Here is a 17,653-nt window from a genome sequence, read left to right on the forward strand (position 1 = left end):
TGCTTAGATACTTGATTTGAACTAAAATTCTGCTGGAAAAGAGCAGTAAAAGTACAAGAGACGGAGAAGATGTTTCAGCTTTCCATCTTCTTGGACTCCCTGCCGTTTCAGAAATGCACACTGCAGGCTCTCACCAGAGGCCTCTGGGTCTCCCCCGGGTCGTTCCTCTGTCTGGGAATCTTCTTCCTGCTCACTGTGTCCCCTTTAAGAGACCTGGCTAACTCAGGTCGAACCTTTTGTCCCCAGGGAAGCCTTCCCTCCCTGCCACATGAGGTCCTTCTGCCACACACTCCATAGCGTCCTGAACTTTTCCTTCATTGTCTGTAATCATGGCATCCAGCTTTCTGGACATGGGAGCGCTGTCCCTCCCCTAACTGTGAGTGCCAGGGCCTGGACAGTGCCTGCTAGTAGGCGCTCAGTTCCTGCTTGCTTCCCTCCCCATGCTGTGATTCCTCTTTGCCCGGATCTACACCGTGATTTCCCCTTAGATTGTTTGACCTACAGCAAATATACAAAATGTACAAATCAATTGGCAATTTATTTCATATTGGTGTAACTGAACATATGTCTTTTTTTAAATGACTCCTTTACTGTTTTAAGTAAGCTACCCCCAACGTGGGACTTGAATCCATGACCCCAAGACCAAAAGTTACATGCTCTGCTAACTGAGCCAGCAAGACGCCCGAGCCAATGCCTTTTAGATGTCATCTGTTCATTGATTCATTTGGCCAATATTAATAGAACATCTACTATGTGCCAAGTAGCATGCTAGGTACTTGTCACTGTCCTTCCCATCACCGTCAACGATTCTTTGGGCAGACAGCCTTCTTGTAGCTGGCTGGTGCCATGAGGAAGAATGTTCCAGGTGTGGTGGCAACATATGGGGAAGAGATCACAGAAAGCCTCAGAGGGGAGATACTGCAGTGAGCCTGTAGAAAACTGTCCCCAGGCCATCAGTGGTCGAGATCACATCCCATGTGGAAGCTCTCATACAGGTGGCATATTGGGAAAATCAGGGCTCAGGTTCTGCTGGAACCTGAGGTGCAATGGGCTGGGGGGCAAGGACAGGTGAGCAGGATCCAGCTCGTGAAGGGTTTGCGTGTGGGACTGAAGAGTTTGCCCTTGATCCTGGAGGCAGGACAGAGTCAGGGGAGACTGGGCTGGGGTGTGTCGTTATCATGTTTGCATTTTAGTAAGAATCCCCACCACACAGCTGAATGGAGAACCACCCTGGGAGGGAAGGAAAGACCCAAGGGAGGGAGGCCAGGAAGGCTGCTCTGACCAGAGTCCAGGTCTTTGCTGAGAGACATCTGGATGGGGGTGGCGTGAGGGTGGCAGTCCATGGGGATGCAGAAACAGTCATGGGCTTTAGGAGGCAGAGCTGTTGGGACGGGGTGATTGATCAGAATGGGATGTGGGGTGGGAGCCATCTTGGGCAACTCTCAACTTTCTGGCTTGGGTGATGAGTGGGGTGTGGTGCCGCCTAAGAGGATGGAGGGGAGAGAAGAAGCAGCGGATGGGTGTGAGGGGTAGGGGGAGAGGTTACCCTTTGCCTAGGATGCAGTGTGTCTGAGGTGCTCAGAATTGCGGGAGGCAGCTGCATTATGCCAGGGCCCTGGGCGTGAGATGAAGCCACGCCATGCAGGTGGCAAGGAGCCACAGGAGGAGGGGACCTCCCCACGGGGGACAGTGTTAGTGGGCAGGGGACCTTGGTGCTATATCTTCAGGATCGTTTCTTTTTCCTCCCTAAATTATTCAGGTACTTTTAGTTGATAAAGGCTGCCCTCTTTGGTTCTAAGACCAGATTCATCTAAACATTAAAATGAAAATAAGACCTCAGATTTCTTTGTGCTTTTTGATGAAGAATCTGCAAGCTTCCTCTCTTGTTCTTATGTACAAACAGTAAAGCTATACAAGAAAGGCCAGTGGAGTCAGAGACCTGGCTGTCTGGGGCTTTGCCTCCTGGTGGCTGCGTGACCTTGAGCTAGGCCCTTCCCCTTTCTTGGACTCTGCTTCCTTGGTGTGATTGAGATTGTCCTGTGGATTAAAGCAGAAAGAGACGGTGGAAAGAATTCTGCAAACCAACGAGCCTTACAATCATGAAACACCATGGTTCTTTTGATTCCTGTAAGGTTTGGGAAGAGATTATTTCTCATCCCTGTGCCCCAGATCATACAGTCGAAGCCGCATTGCAGCCCAGGACCTCCGTCCTTGCTGTCCTTACGTGCGGTCTCCAGAGTCAGCTAGGCTTCACGGCCACGAACGACGGGAGGCAGGCCTGCGCGGAAGGAGTGTAGTTGTGTCATCAAAGAGAATTTACACAGGCTAATCTGACACCTCTTTAGCAGTCTGAATAATAATTACCGAGCGGCGTGCTGATCAGGCATAAATGGAAGGCATTTGACATAAATGATTATAGTTAGTATTGCTTTTATACAGCCTAACCAGATTTTTACAGTTCTTTCCTCTTTGACAGCTGATTCATTTATCCATTCAACACATATTTATTGAGGCTGTAATATATGCCAGGCCCTGTTCTGGGCCCCGAGGAGACAGACGAACAAGATTTCTGCTCCTTGCCCCACCCCCTTTGTTTGAGCTTGCATTCCAGTGGGGAGACCGTCACTGGACAATCAACTTTATCCATAGCGAGTAAGAATGTCAGGCTTCTCCTGAGACTGTGTGTGCTGTAATCTGTCCTTGCATCAACATCCATGAATGATAGGATGGAGATTCTGGGCCTGATTTGCCAATAGCAGAGTTGTCTTTGTCTTAGTCCTTTACCTTTCTTTCTTTCTTTCTTTTTTAAGATTTTATTTATTTATTTGACAGACAGAGATCACAAGTAGGCAGAGAGGCAGGCAGTGAGGCAGAGGGAGGAAGCAGGCTACCTGCTGAGCAGAGAGCCCGATGCGGGGCTCGATCCCAGGACCCTGGGATCTTGACTTGAGCTGAAGGCAGAGGCTTAACCCACTGACCCACCCACATGCCCCAGTCCTTTACCTTTCTTTAACTCTGACTCCCAATAGCAGGTGATTGCTTGAGCCCTTCTATTCATCGAACAAGTTCGTCCTGCACACCTGTTGTGTATAAGTAGACTGGGGAATCAACAGCAGGCTGGTACCTGTCCTTGACTTTAAGAAGCCCACACTGGTTCCATGTGTGGGCACATGGCAATGTGAGAAATGAATAGAAATATTTTATTTCTCCCAGCAATGGGAGAAAATGCGGTAAGAATCACCATAGGCTGTCACAGCGGCACATAGAGGGGCTCTGGATTCTGGCAAATGGCAGGGGTCGGGGAGAGGAGCATCAGGCAGAAAGAACCAGGGGTGTACAGGAAGCTGCCTGGTGCTGGGTGTGGCTGGAACATCAAGTGTGTGATGCTTAAACAAAGACTTACTGAAGTGTGCAACACACACACACACACACACACAGAAAAGTGAATATAATCCTAAGTATACAGCTCAGAGAGTTTTCACAAACTGAACACACTTGCTGGGCAGGGGGCCTTGGTGCTGTATCTTCAGGATCATACCTAGAGTAAACAACAGGACATTGCCAGCACTCCCAGAAGACCCCACATGCCCCTTCCTGTTACCCCAAGGGTACCCACCAGCAAGGCTTCTAACAGTTTTTTATGCTACATTTCTTAAAAAAAATTTGAGCGAGAGCACGAGGGAGCAGGAACAGGGGGAAGAGGGAGAGGGAGAAGGAGAAGCAGATTCCCTGCTTCAGGGTGCCTGATGAGGGGCTTGATCTCAGGACTCCAAGATCATGACCTGAGCCGAAGGCAGACAGTTAACCGACCGAGCCACCTAAGCACCCCAGTTTTTTATACTTTTTATAGAAAGAATCATGTTGTATGGATGCATGTATGCTTCTGTTCCTAGTTTCTTTTGGTCAAATTATGTTCATGACATTCATCCTGAATCTCAGCACGTGGTTGTTGATGATTAATTTTCATTTCAATGGAACATTCTGTTGTGTGGATATACACTGTATTTCTCTGTTCTGCCGCTGGACAGCTGGGTAGTTTCCAGTTTGGGGAAGTGCAAAGTGCTGCTGTGAACATTCTAATACATCTCTAAGACATCTGAGCAATACATTCTGTTGGAGAGAGGCTTATTGTGGGGTTGCGGGGTCCCTACAGTACCGGTAAAGCTCTGGGTTCCGGGAGCATAAAGACCGGTTTTTCAAATCTGTTCTATCAACTTACACTTGCCTTGACACCATACAGGAGTTCCAGTTGCTCCACATCCTTGTCAACACTTGATACTGTCTTTTAAAAAAAGTCATTCTGGTGGGTGTATAGTGGTTTCTTACTATGGTTCGAAGTTGCATTTTTTGATGCCCAGGGATGCTGAGACCCTCTTCCAATGTTTATAGGCTTTTGGATGCAGTTATTAGTGGACTGTCTGTTCTAGTCTTTGTCCATTTTTCTGTTGGATTGTCTGGATTGGGTGGGGGAAGGAATAATTTTAATACTACTTTCCTAATCAACAGTGACCAGGGGCTAGCATATCCAGGTGCTTACTAGCTCTGCCTTGACCCCATTGATGGTGTGTGGCTGGCAGGCTGCAGACTCTGTTCTCAGGGTGTCGGTGGTCTCAGGGAGGGGACAGTACCCATGCTGCCTTGGGGGAGGCAGTCCCCTTGAAGGCTCTGTTTTGACATCAGGCCCATTGGCCCCAGGAGGAATGGAGATTGGTGGAGAAAGGTTGGGGAGGGGGGTCATTTCCAGCAGATAGCAGGAGCAGATGCGGAAACCAGCTGATGACCTGGTTTGTGTGCTTCTGCCCTTCAGTTTTTGCTGATAATGGACCTCTAGATCTGGGCCAGGGAGGGACTGATGGTGTGTAGTTCATCCTTTAGGCCAGGCCTGAGTGCAGCTGCTTTTCCCCTGTTATCTCAGTCTGTGGTTCAGCTCTCCCACCTGAGAGACGCCAGGCTAGTTTTACCTGCGAGGAAACTGAGCTGAGGGGTCAAGGACAGTCCTCCTGAAGGCCACCTCACTAGCACGTGGAGGAGCAGGACTTGAACCCAGCCCCTTCCCCACGCAGCTCCCCAGTGAGCAGAGCAGGGCATACAGCGTGTCTCCGGGGCAATGGCATAATCTCGCCACCCCTTCCTCTTCGGCTTACTCATGGCTCTTGTTTCTTAAGAGCAGATGAGGGTTTTCATTCCAGTTAGAGATTCAGAACCGTGGAGCCCCTTACATCATTCAGTCAGAGTTACTCCCCCAAACTCCCAGCTGGATCAGGGGGGCTGGGGTTAGAACATGAGCCTTCTGTGGGCCTGGCCTTGGGAGCAAGGACCAAGGAGCTGGCCTGGAGGTTTCCCTGCCAGTGGTTCCGCAGGGGATGGCGAGCCCTCCCCACGGGGCAGCTTTGGTGGCAGGGCTGGGTGGGTGGCTACCTGGCAGGGGCGTCAAACTCACCTGCTCCCTCCCGCCGCTCTCCCGCAGAGTTATGTCATGCCCAGACCAGCAGAGGGCTCCATGAGGATTTATAGAAGATGCCCCGCCTCTCGGCGCCTTTGGTGCTGCTTCCCGCGTGGCTAGTGATGGTCGCCTGCAGCCCGCACTCCTTGAGAATTGGTAAGTGGGGCAGCCCAGCTCTGGGGGATGCCCCCGCCCGGAGCCCAGGTGTTCGTGGGGGACATCTCGTGCGTTGTGCCCTCCCTGAGTTCAGCTGGGCTAGCGGTGGGGGTGGGCTGGGCTCACAGCTCCGATCCTGCCGGCGGTCAGTCTGTCCAGCCCCCTTGTGGGGAGAACAGAGACGCGGAGTCCCTGTTACGGTTTGTGGCGGACTCAGCCTGGCACACGAAGGGTGAAGCAGGAGGGTGGGAATGGCTGTGGGGATTTTAAATCTAGGGCTGGGGATTAGGGAAGAGATCACCTCTCCTGGTCTCTGATCAATCCAAGAAGGCTTCCTGGAGAGTGTGCCTCAGATCTAGTCAGGGAGAGCTCTCGGGAGCCTTGGCCGGCTGCTTGGCAGGGCCCTTGACATGGTGTGTCGGTTCTCCCTGGCCTGGTTCTAGAGAGGGAGGCGAGGCCACTGCAGTGGCCCACATTCTCTCCCTGGCCTTGCTGCTGGGGGGACGCCCACTCTAGGGGCAGGCAGGGCGTGCTGCCCCAGCAGCGGCTCCGGTCCCGGAGTAAGGCCTTTCTCCCCTGGGAATGCAGGAGTGCCTGGAAAGCCAGGTGCCTCTTCTTCCCCACGACAGTGTGAGCCTCATTCCCTATAGGCTTGGGCACTGCTAATGTTGGTCATATGGAAACAGCCTCGACGGCAGGGACAAGGAGAGTTTATGCCAGTGTGCACTGTGCGGTTGGGCCATCTGATGGCCCAGGACTGATGTGGGCTGTCATGGATTGGGGGATTGTGTGTATATGGGGAACGGGGTCAGTGTGGACAGGTGGGTTGGAGTACAGCAGTGAAAAGCCCAGGCGGATGGGCTGTTGGTCGTAAGAAGGCTGAATTAACATCAGGACCCCTGGGGCAAGGTGAGACAAGAGCCCCAGAAGGACTCAAACCTAGGTAGCTTCTGCAGATAGGTACCCATGTGATGCCCCTCTTCTCAGACTGGGATGGGGAGTGGGGCAAGTGGATACTGCCAACAAGGCAGGATCCTAGATCCTAGACCTGAACTTAAAAGTGTTAGAGGCTGATTAAGAAGGAAGGTATCTTGACGCTGAGTCCTAGGAGATTGGCTTTTAAGCCGCTTGCAACCAGGACTGGTCCAGAGTCCTAGAGTTTGGCCTGCTGGTGGTGGGCAGGAGGCCCCGGGTGGGCAGAGGCAGGCCAGAAGCCGCGACCCTGGCTAGGCCCGCACCGTGGGCCAGAAGTCAAGCTGCAGGTCTCGGGGCTGCCCCGTGTGGACTCTTGGGCCCACTTCTCCATGCATATGCAACAGTGGCTGATTGGAATCAGAAATGCAGACAGGTGACTTCGTTCTTCCCTTCACCCTGCCCTCAGCTCACCACTCTGCATGCTTTAAGGCAAGGAATTAAAAACAAAATCTTCCCTCCCTCTCCCCATTCGTTTTTACCGAACTTCAAAACCTAATTTAATTCTGCTTAGGAGCAATGCAAAACGGTTCGTATCCTTAAGATGCTTAATTTATAAGATGCCTACAGTTATTCAGCGTTCGCTGCGAGGTTTTCTCCCCCTCTAAATGAGCGGATAAAGCGGTAACCCATCAATTTCCATTTGTCGCTAATGGGAAGCGGAAAGGGATTGAGCCAGAAACGGCAGCGCCTCACGGCCTTGGCTCTCCTGACACTGGTTCTCCAGGAGGGGAGCAGAGAGTGGAGCCGACAGATCCCTCTCTTGGCTGTGACGCTGACAGTGGAGGGCTTCAAAGGGACCCCTCCTGCTCCCGTACCCACTCCTGGAGCATTGCTTGTCCAGTGCTGTCAAGACGCTGTTGGTCCCTGTTTTGGTTCACGCCAGGCCACTTTCAGCCCATCTCCAACCAGGCGCCCTGCTTGCTGGCAAGGTCAAACCGGGCCTCCTCTTACACAGAGGCCAGGAAGCAGAGTGAAGCCAACAGAGGGACAGAAAAGAAAGGCAAAACCAAAAGCCGCAATGCCGGGACCCATTTCCCCCGTCTCCTTGGTTTTCCTGGGAGCCAGGAGGTTTTTCAAGTCTCCTGAACCTAATGAACAGAAAGGTGCTAATTACTATGGGCTCCAGAGGGGATCTGGAGTGGGGCGGGGAGGGGAAGAGAAGTAGGTCAAGAAAACAAGTAGCTAAGCCTGGCAGCAAGGCAGCCTTGAGCACAATGGGCCGGACCGACGCTGGTGGGGCTGGCGTCTCCCGCGGCCCCCAGAGGCGCATGGGAAAGGGAGGGGTGCGGTTCCCCTCGCCCCTTTCCAGGGGTCACTTCTCCCTGCATTTGGTGCTTTCCGGGGTTCCTTCCAAACCCCTCAGCCTCAGGAGAGATAGCGGGGAGAACAAGGCTGCAGAAAGGATGAGGAATCCCAGAGATGAATTGTCCCGCCTGCTCCGTCCTCAGCCCTGCTCCTCTGCCAGTGACAATACGGATGTTTGCAAAGAGGCGGCCGAACCCATTCCGCTGCCCGGGCACTGCTGTTTTTCATTCAAGTGAGGTGCGGGGCGGGAGATCCAGCCAAATTGTCTATTACGGTGCCCGGTGTTTACCCCCCGAATGAGGTTTTGGGAAAGAGAAAGGGATTTTATTTATGACCGTGAGGCTGCCCGCATAAATTCCCCAAACTCTCACACATATGTCAGCCCCCTTCAGTCATCCATCTTCTGAAAATGTCTTTTGATTTTGCTTCTGTCCCTCTGGGTCCTCTGAGTGATGACTGTGGGAGCCACAAGTTAATAAATGCTCAGAAGGGGACCCCACCCGATCTCTCCCACCCTGTATTACTTGGAGGGACCGTCGTCTTCTCTTAGAGCAATAAAGGTTTCTGAAGATCCCATTCTCCAAGCCGCTCATTTCACATATGGGGAAGGAGTCCCTAAGGGGGTGTCGCGAGTAGGTGGCCGGGCTGGTGGCAGCCCACGCTAGAGCCACTAGTCATTGACTGCTCTTGCCCTGCTCGCTTGGCCGCCCACCTGCGGGCTCACCAGCCGCTGGGGAGGAGATTGGCCACCCGTGGTATTGTCTCTGGTGCTTTTCCTCCATCCCGTTCCTAACATTAGCAAATGTTACCTTTGCCCCGAACACATGAAGTACTCAGTAAGTATTTGTCAGCTTTCTAGACTGTCTCCTGTTACTCGTTCCCTAGCCCACGTTTCAGCCCCCCTGAACTACTCACTGTTACCCAAATAGACCAGGAAGCTTTGCTCTGGGCTTTATCCATCTGCCTCCCGTGCAGGGGAGATGCTTTCCCCATTCTGGCTTCTTTTCCTGGAAAACTGCTCCCACGATGTGTCTGCTTCCTCTTCGCCTCCCCCTCTCCTCTTCCTTCTTAGAAAACTCCTACCACAGATACCCCTTCTCCCCCTCCCTCTCCTCCTCTTCCTCCCCCATCTCTATCCTTCCAGGCTTAAATAGCTCCCACGGCAAAGTCCTTTCTCATGATCTCCCTGTCCGTCCCGGGGAGAAATCATCTTTTTCCTGCCATGTTTCCCATTCCCTGGTACTTAACACCTGTTCCAGCACCTGCTGGGTCGTGCTCTACTTATCACCAGACTCTGAACCCCAAGGACGACTGGCCACCGGACACACTCCACATATGTGAACGGATTGCTCAGATTCAGTGACTGGGGTGTGTGGACGGATCCGCGGCCCCTTGCAAGACCAGGTTCCCCAAGAACACATTCGGTATCTTTGTTTTAACATATGGTCCTCTGGTCTTGCGTATGCTTAAAGGGGTAGACTGATTGGAGGAAGGGGAAGAGAAAGGAGAAAAAGGAGGAGAAAATGTGCTCGGTCTTATCTGGAACACATAACAAGAATGGGCTGAGGCTCTTCATTGGGCTGTAATGCTGATGCTGGCTGTGACAGTAGACACAGTGAGTCAACTACCCATTCACCAGTGCCCTTGACAGGTGTTTGTTGAGTACTCTGTGCCGAGCACTGAGGACTTGGGGGCCCGGTAATAATCACCAGAGCCCCTCCCACTCAAAAGGGCCTTCCTCTCTTCCAGGCTCCGGGCTTCGTAGTTCACATATATCTGGCAATGTCCACGGCAGAATTAACCACCTGATGTTTAAGATGAAGACATGAAGCCTTGGGGAGTTGAAAGAACTCACAAGGTCATGTAGATACTGAAATTGGAACCTGTCTCCAAAGCTGTTTCTTTCTACTCTGGGCTACCGCAGCTGGTACACCTGGAGACATAAGGGCGATCCCATTATCAGAACACACATGTAAACGACACCCGTGTTCTACCTAGTAAAGGAATTGACAGAGGGAGTCTTGGCCTTATGTCCTCTCCAGCTCTCTCTGGATTCTTTTACCTGCAAATCATTTCCCAAGGGCACAGAGAAAGTCCATCTGACCAACGGGGAAACTGAGGCCTGGGAATTTGAGATGCTTGCTCATGGGACACAGAAGTCCCGACGGGCTTGGGGCACAGGAGACACATGAGCAGGTTGTGGGAGCAGTTGTGTCTCTCTGAAGTTCAGAGTTTCCTGGCTGGTAAAGCAGCAGAAACCTGGATTTATTTGACGCTCTGCCTTACTAGGACACCCAAGCACTTTACAACTACCGTTTTTTACTTGGTTGATTTCCCCCAGTGAGTTCCAAGTCCTGTACAGAGAACATTAAACATAGAACATTCAAATGTTATAAAGATGGAGATAATAAGAGAACTGGGGGAGGAAAGAGGGAAGAATTAAAAACACCATTTTTTTCATCCTCTTCTGCTGTGTATTAAATATATCTGACACACTGAGATGCAAATATACCAGCAGAATTCTGTGTCTTGCAAAGAAAGGATTCACCATGGGTTGTTTTTTTGTTTTTTGTTTTTTGTTTTTTGTTTTTTGTGTTTTTTTTTTTGAGGAGTGGGCTCCGCTCAATAATGTTACCACATGATGTGATTTATGGAATTTTGATGGGCGTGTAACTTTTCATCTCCCTTCCAAACTGAGTCATGCAGGTAGGGAATCCATTGGTCTTTCATATTAGTGACAAATAGAAATTGATGACTTTCTCCTTCATCTGTCATCTAGAGAGGGAATATGGAAAGATTTCTGGGACACAGCTCTCTCCCCTGCTGAACACCTTAGGGGATCTGTGTCTGTCTTTATGATGTCTGTATTCCTGGGTCTAACCCAGTGCCTGCCCCAGAGTCGTGCCCACCTAATGTTTGCTAGATGCGTGACCTGATGGCACGGTTTTGAAGGCTGAGCTTGACCGGTCCATTTTTGGATGTCTCTCTCCCCAGAAATCGGTCAATGCTCAAAAACACCAAACAGTGTCGTTTAATGATAAGTGAACAACATATGTAATTAGAAGAGTAGATATTTTACTGAAAAATCAAGACATCTATGTGTGTGTGTGTTTGTAAGCATGTGTGCCTGCCCCAGGCTGTCTCTCCTTGCTTCCCACCCAACGTCTGCTGCCACACCTGTAGTCGGGGGCAGGGAGGCCGGCTGTGTTTAGGTAGGCATCCCAGCCAGGGTGCTGTGCGGAGTCCCTCGGCCCATGATGTCATTTGCCTTCGCCTGCAGCTTGCCTCCTTCCAAGAGTGCTACACAGGATGCTTTCACGAAGTCTGAGTTCTCTCTCCACCTTTCCAGAACCCATCAGTGAAGTATGACTTCAGGCCGTAGTCTTTTCTGCTGAGATGTGAGGATTGAGTTTGTCCGGGTGGGTTTCATGTTACTGATAAAGAAAACTGGGGGTCCTAATTAGGTGAAGTAAGCCAGCAAAGGACCCCTCCAGCAATGCCACAGCTCCTGACTTCCAGCCGTCCTGAGAGTTCTGTGTCATGGTTTGTGACGTGTAATGTGTTCTCACACCCGTGTTAGTTCAATTTCCCCAACAACCTGCAACGCAGGTGGGAGTGAGCCCATCTAATGGAAGAAGGTCCTGAGGTTCACGGAGTTTGTGACTTGCCCAAGCTTCTCCAAGGGAGAAGAGGAGAGGGCATGTCCCAGGTGGGTTAGCAGAGGAGTTCTGGGGAGCAGAGTTGGGGGACAGCCAAGGTGGTGGGGTCCTGAATAGCCTGTCGGCAGTACGTTCTTGCTCGGTGGGACTGAAAGCCACTGGAGGCCCGTACACCGTCACCAAGGCCTCCTGAAATCTGGCTGAGCTAAAGAGAATAAGCAAGTAATGGTAGCAAATGTTGTGTTTTCTTAAACAGATTGTGAATGATCTTTGGGAGAAAGCTGGGAAAGGTCCCAGAAGTAGGGATATCAGAGCCAAGGAATGGGGCTCTTGTTCTGTAACTAAAAGTTCTAGAGAATAGAGCTGATTTTCAGATGAGTTTTGGTATGTGGCTGCCTGGGTTCCCTTGGGCTCTCATTTTGCCCCTCTGCACGTGCCTGAGAGGAGCTGCTGCTCTGGTGGGCGAAGCCCGGCGTGGTAGAGACGCACCTGGTCTGGGAGAACAGCCATGATGGTATCACGTCAGACTTTTGAAAACCTGTCTTCAGCTCTGTGAGATGGTTTACCAAAGTCTTGAAATGGGGAGTGAGTCTTAGCAAGCTCTGTTTTCTTCCCCCTGTGGTGGTTTCAGGTATGTGCGGGGACGGTGGAAATTATAGAGAGAAATTGGGCTGAGAAGTCAAAAACTGTCTATCAGGCAGAGGGGATGAGCCATTCTTGGGACAGAGGCTCCCACAGCTGGAGGTGGCCACAGGGGTTGGACAAGGATTTCAGCCTCAAAGCCGGGGGTTGGACATGTTACCTCGAAGGCCACTTTGAACCTGGGATTCTGTGGAAGGATACTTTGGTCTGTTCTCATATGTCCATAGGGAGACATCTCATTATCCTTGTGTCCTCACTAACGACCATTAATAAGGGCTTAGAATGGAGGCAGCCACCTGCTTAACTTAGGCCCTGACCCCATCTGGCCCCAGATGCTTGGACAGGGCAGATAAGACAAGATAGCCCTCCTGATTCTTTCTCCTTAGTCAGTGTAGACCTGTCTGCGTGTTTCACTTCTCCTTGCAGCCACGGGTCGGGGAGCTGGAGAAGCATGGGGGGATGGTGGGAGCTGCTGAGTGTGTGTGAGCTGAGTGCCCGAGTGCTCGTGAGCCTGAGTGGGTGTGATACACGTATGTGCGTCAGCAGAGCCCCCACATCCCGCTCACAGCCTTGCAGCTTGGCTCCAGGAACGACAGCGGTCATGCTTACTCTCCCCGGTCTCTGCAGGAGTAGACACACATTCTGTGTCAACTTGATGGGGCCTGGGCCACGGCTGCAGGGGAGCCCTGGGTATCAGGAGGCTGTAGACACCTGTGAGACTGCCCAGGTGTACTGCTGTGTCTCCCTGTGGGTTTCTTCCATTGAGCTGAGTCATGGCGCCCAGCTGTCATGGTGGCTGGGTTGGTGAGGCCCGTTTAAGCTCACATTGATGAGGAGGGCTGTGGAGAGGGAAGAGAGCCCAGACTGGCGGGGGTAGGGGGGGCTCAGCTTGCACCTCTGTTGGCATGCCTGGGGAGATGGTGCCACCGCGCTGGTCTCGGGAAGCACCACAGCCCTGATGGGGGCACTCTCACCACAACTCCTGATGGGAGTTGAGATTCTCTCTGTTAGCATGACCCTTCTCAGAGGAGAGGGTCTGAAGTCCATTCTGAAACTCTACCCCAGGGGCAGACATTAGCCACATCCCCTCAGCTCCTCTCCCTCCCTCCCTCCATGTGTTGGGGTTGAGTGGCCATTTGTGGTGGGCCATGAGAGGGTCCCTCAGTGTCCCCTCCTCCTGGCCCTTTCCACCCAGAGCCTCCCAGATGTCTGTAGCTATTCCAAACTGATGCGTGCGTGGAGGGCAAGAGGAAAAGGGAGCCAGATGTGTTCTGGGTAGCACTGGGGTTGGTTCTGGAAGGCTCTGGCATCGTGTGGGGTTGATGCCAGAGCAGGAACTCTAACCAGACTGCCTGGGTTTGATCCTGAGCTCCACTCTTTTATTAGTTGTATGACCTTGGGCAAGCACTTAATATCTCGGTGCTTTAATTTCTTTATCCATAACATGGGATAAGAGCGGTCCCCAGCTCAGGCTTTCACGAGAGTTCAATAATTGACCCCAGAGAAAGTCCTTCGAGCCGCATCAGGTGTGTAGTAAGTGCCGGGACAGTGACAGCTGGGATGACGAAGAGGACTTTGGGGACACCCTGTCTCTGTCGGCAGCTGTCCCCTGCCCGGGCCCCCGCCCTTCTGCACTCCTCCACCAAATGCTTTCTTTCCCCTTTTTCTAAAAACCTGCTATAAATTCATCTTTTTCTGGGAGCTGGGACTCCACACCTGGTTGGGAAACTCTTGCTTCCAGAATTTTCCAGGGGCAAGTCGTGCGCAGGCTCATGTGTGCACTGCACTGTGTTCATTGATGAGCACCCATCTCTCCCTTATTTGAATTCCATCTAGCCCATGAGCCTAAGAGCTTTTGAGAGACGGAAGTCTGTCTTCTCCACCCTCGAGGGGCACTTTCCACACTGCGGTGATAGTCCCAGGTCCTGGCTAAGGGATTCGAAGGGTCTCCCATCTTAAAATGTCCCCAGCCTCACATCTTTCTTCAGCTAATGTCCCATGTCTGTCCTCCCCTTTACACAGAAACTCTGCAAGAGAATTACCGGCTCAAAGCTGTCTGCATTCCCTGTCCTCTCACCCTCTCCGTGGGGCTTCCTCCCGTCAGAACATCATCCCCACCATGATGCCCGCTGGACCGCATCCGGTTGTCTGTCCCGAGGCCTCATCTCACTGGCATTGATTTAGCCTCTCCCTCCCTCTCCCTGGAAACATTTCTTGCTCTTGGCTTCTGGTCACGCTCTATCTTGGTTCTTGCCCTCCTCGCCGGCTACTCCCTCTCAGGGTCCTCTGCTGATTCCTCCTCGTCTCCCTGAGCTCTGGATAGGAATGTGCCCCCGGCTTCTATGCTTACACACCTCTCTCCTCACCCACCCCTAGTGATCTCCCTTGGTCTCAGGGCTTTACGTGCTTCTAGCTCGCGTCCTCTCAACTCCAGCCCCGACCTCTCCCGCAACGCCAGACTCCTGCGAGCAGCAGCCCCTTTGCCTCTCAAGTACCCTGGCGGGGTGGCAGTGTATCCCAGACTCCGCATTGAGCTGAGAATCCCCGCCTGTTGCCCGTCCTTCCCACCCTGACCTCCGGAGGGCCCGGCCCCGGGCAGGTCCATTTCTCCTTCGGGCTCCAAAGCAGTAGAGGTAAGAGCATGACTGGGGAATCAACTTTTCTGACTTAGAATGACTCACCATCCCCACGTGGATGTCTGAGAGAAACTCAAACTTGGCATACCCAAAGTCAAGGTTTGGATGTTTCCCTCCATGCCTGCCGCTCCTCCTTTCTCCCCCATTCCATACACTGGAATATGCCATTACCTCTTTTCGGACTTAGATGCTAACATTTGGAGTCACGCTTCATCCTCTCTTTCTCTGACATCCTGTATCCTTTCCATCAGAAAATTCTCTCCAACTATACCCAGACCCCAGCCACTTCTTACCAGTTCTCTCTTGCTTTCCTATTCTAAGACTGTATCATCTTGCACTTGGGTTACCACAAAGCCTTTCTCCTGGTTTCTCTGCTTCCTGCTCACATGGTCACTTTCATTTCTCAAAATGGCAGCAAGAAATGATTATTTCAAAATGTCAGCTGGATCATGTCAGTGCACCTCCCCAGTGCCTTCTCAGCCCAGAGTCGAAGAAAATAGCCACAGTGTCCCACTGTTGTGTTACTTTTCCAACTCCTCTCTAACCGTGGTGACTCTTGTTCACCCACACCGACGGCGACCCCAGTAATCCCCTGCCTTTTTCTCTGACGAGGCAAGGACGCATTCACCTCAGGGCTTTTGCACGTGCTGTGCTCTCTGCCTAACACGTGCTCCACCAAGATATCTGCCTGGTCCATGCCGTCACCCCCTGCAGGCCATGCCCTGCCCCACAACAAACCCCCACCCACACTTGCTTGATTTTTTCCCTAGCGCTTATGGCCACCTGGCAAACCGGTCCTAGTTGTTTCTGCATCCTCCCATCAGGAAAAGCTCTTTGTTTTCTTCCCTACTGTTTCCCCAGCACATCGACAGTGCTTGGTGTATAGAAAGTACTTGCTGAATAGCTACCGGACAAATGAATGATGCGGCCCCAGGGAGGGTCCCAAAGGAGCATCCCATATGCCTGCCATTCAATGGCCGAGATGATGATGGTCTCCCCTGACACAGAAGTGGTTCTGAATAGGTGTTCCTTGCTAGGGACAGAGCAGTAGCCCTGCTGGCTCCCTGTCCTGTGTTCTCCAGTCCTTGCAGCCAACTCCAGGTCCTGGGCCAACCTCAGTCTCATTCTGAGGAAGCCCACGCCAGCAGTTAATGACTCAGCATCGCAGTGAATCTTGGCTGCTGGTCTTTCTTCGTCCCCTCAGATCCAAACACCTGGCTGTTGACTTCTAATCACCCCCACCTGGGTTGCCGCTGCAGTGCCCAAGATTCTGTTTCGTTGGCAAGTCTGAGACCTCACTCTGGCATTCAGCGGTGCCCAAGCTCCCCTGGGCCTCTACGGTCAGGTCTTGCTCGTCTCTGTCTTCTGAGAGCCTGGGGGCCTGAATCTGGACCCACCCTCCCAGCTGTGACCCTGCCACCTGCTTCTGGCTCTTTTCTGCAGCCTCCTTTGCTGGCCAGGGTACCTGTCTGTTGTCTGCCAGCAGATGTTCCCAGTGCTGTACTCTACCTGTCACATAATCCTGATGGTGGCAGGGACCCCGATCTAACCCATTCCACTTTGAAGACCGACTGTTGGTCTTTTCTTTCTGTTGAGCTCAAATCTGTGTGTCCGTCTGTGTCTTCCACTTCCTTTCCCAGCCCTGCCTGTGACTCAGGAGCATTCAGAGCGGGTGTCTGCTCTTCCCAGTGATGGCACCGCTGGGCTCCAAAACACTGTTCACAGCTCCTGGTATCTCCTTTCTTCCAGAGATCCATCATCACTGTCTTCATTCCTTCCTTCTCAGCATCCTGGTCACCCTCCTCCAAATGGGCTTTCTCTTTTCTTCTTTTTCCAGAGTATGCAACTCCCAGATCAGAGGCAGACCCTCCCCTTAACTGCTTCCAATTGAACACAAGCTCCTGCTCCGGCTCCAAGCCCCTTGTTGGACCCATTCCCACCGAGCCCTGGCTGACCACTCTGGAGGTTAAGGAAAGCCCATCCAGGTCCCACCTCTGCCCATGAAATGCTCCCTGCCCTTTGGCTCTTCACAGGCTGGGCTTTGCTGTCAGCCCCCAGAGCCAATGCCCCTGTTGCAGGGCCTGAAGTAGGATGTCCTAGGGTCACCTGTGCAAGGACACCTGTGTTAAAGAGCCCGGGGCTGGAGCTCCTCGACGTTGCACCCTCTGTGCCATCTCCCCAGATGTGCTTTTCCCCCATCTTTTCTAGTACGCGGTCTTTTAAGCAGGGAGTGACACAGGGGAGGGAATGCCACTTGGCTGGCAACGCTCGTAAATTCCCCCTAGTGGCTGGGATCTGACAACATGAGACTTTGAGCTTTCAGCTCATAAATGAAAGAACAGGGATTTTCCCGGAGATGACAGAAAAGGGAAGCACATAGCCCAGGGGGCCTCAGCAGGAAGCTGTGTTAAGGACTTGGCCCAGAGTGATAGCAGCCGCTGGTCTGTGTGGGAGCTGATTTGCTCAGGGTGGTCCCCAAACCTCTGGGCAGCCACCCTGGGGTATCAGGCCAACAGACCCGGCAAGGGGGCAAGCTGTGTGAAGGCCATCCGTAAGGAATGCTGCTTGTACTTTCTGGAGCCCTCGGGGTTTCTGAACCCAAGGGGACTCTTACCTGGAAATGGTGGTTGATATGACTTTCCCCTTCAGAACCAATTTGGACGCCAAGAAGGTCCAAGGAATTAAGGTTGTTAAGTGGTTGTGAGTGGCATTGGTGGAGATGAGTCAAGGTATCTGCGATCCCTCCTATTGGAGCTCTCCTTATCCTTAATTAGCTTCTTCCTCATGGGCCCAGAGAGCAGCGTTGGACCCCCGGGGCCGGCTTGAGCAGGACAGGT

At 52.3% G+C, this 17,653-nt stretch overlaps 1 protein-coding gene across 1 annotated transcript in view; it reads left to right on the forward strand.

Annotated features, from left to right (window-relative positions):
• The window catches only part of GRIK4 (glutamate ionotropic receptor kainate type subunit 4), a 416,257-nt gene that overhangs the window by 118,554 nt on the left and 280,050 nt on the right, over positions 1-17,653 (forward strand). The window contains exon 3 of the mRNA XM_032868748.1: positions 5,468-5,599. Coding sequence (XP_032724639.1) covers positions 5,518-5,599 — 82 coding nt within the window. The 5' untranslated portion in view covers positions 5,468-5,517. The remainder of the gene's footprint in view (positions 1-5,467; positions 5,600-17,653) is intronic.

The sequence above is a fragment of the Lontra canadensis genome, unplaced genomic scaffold (genome assembly GCF_010015895.1).
Source record: "Lontra canadensis isolate GAN:19392208 unplaced genomic scaffold, GSC_riverotter_1.0 scaffold36, whole genome shotgun sequence".
NCBI lineage: Eukaryota > Metazoa > Chordata > Mammalia > Carnivora > Mustelidae > Lontra > Lontra canadensis.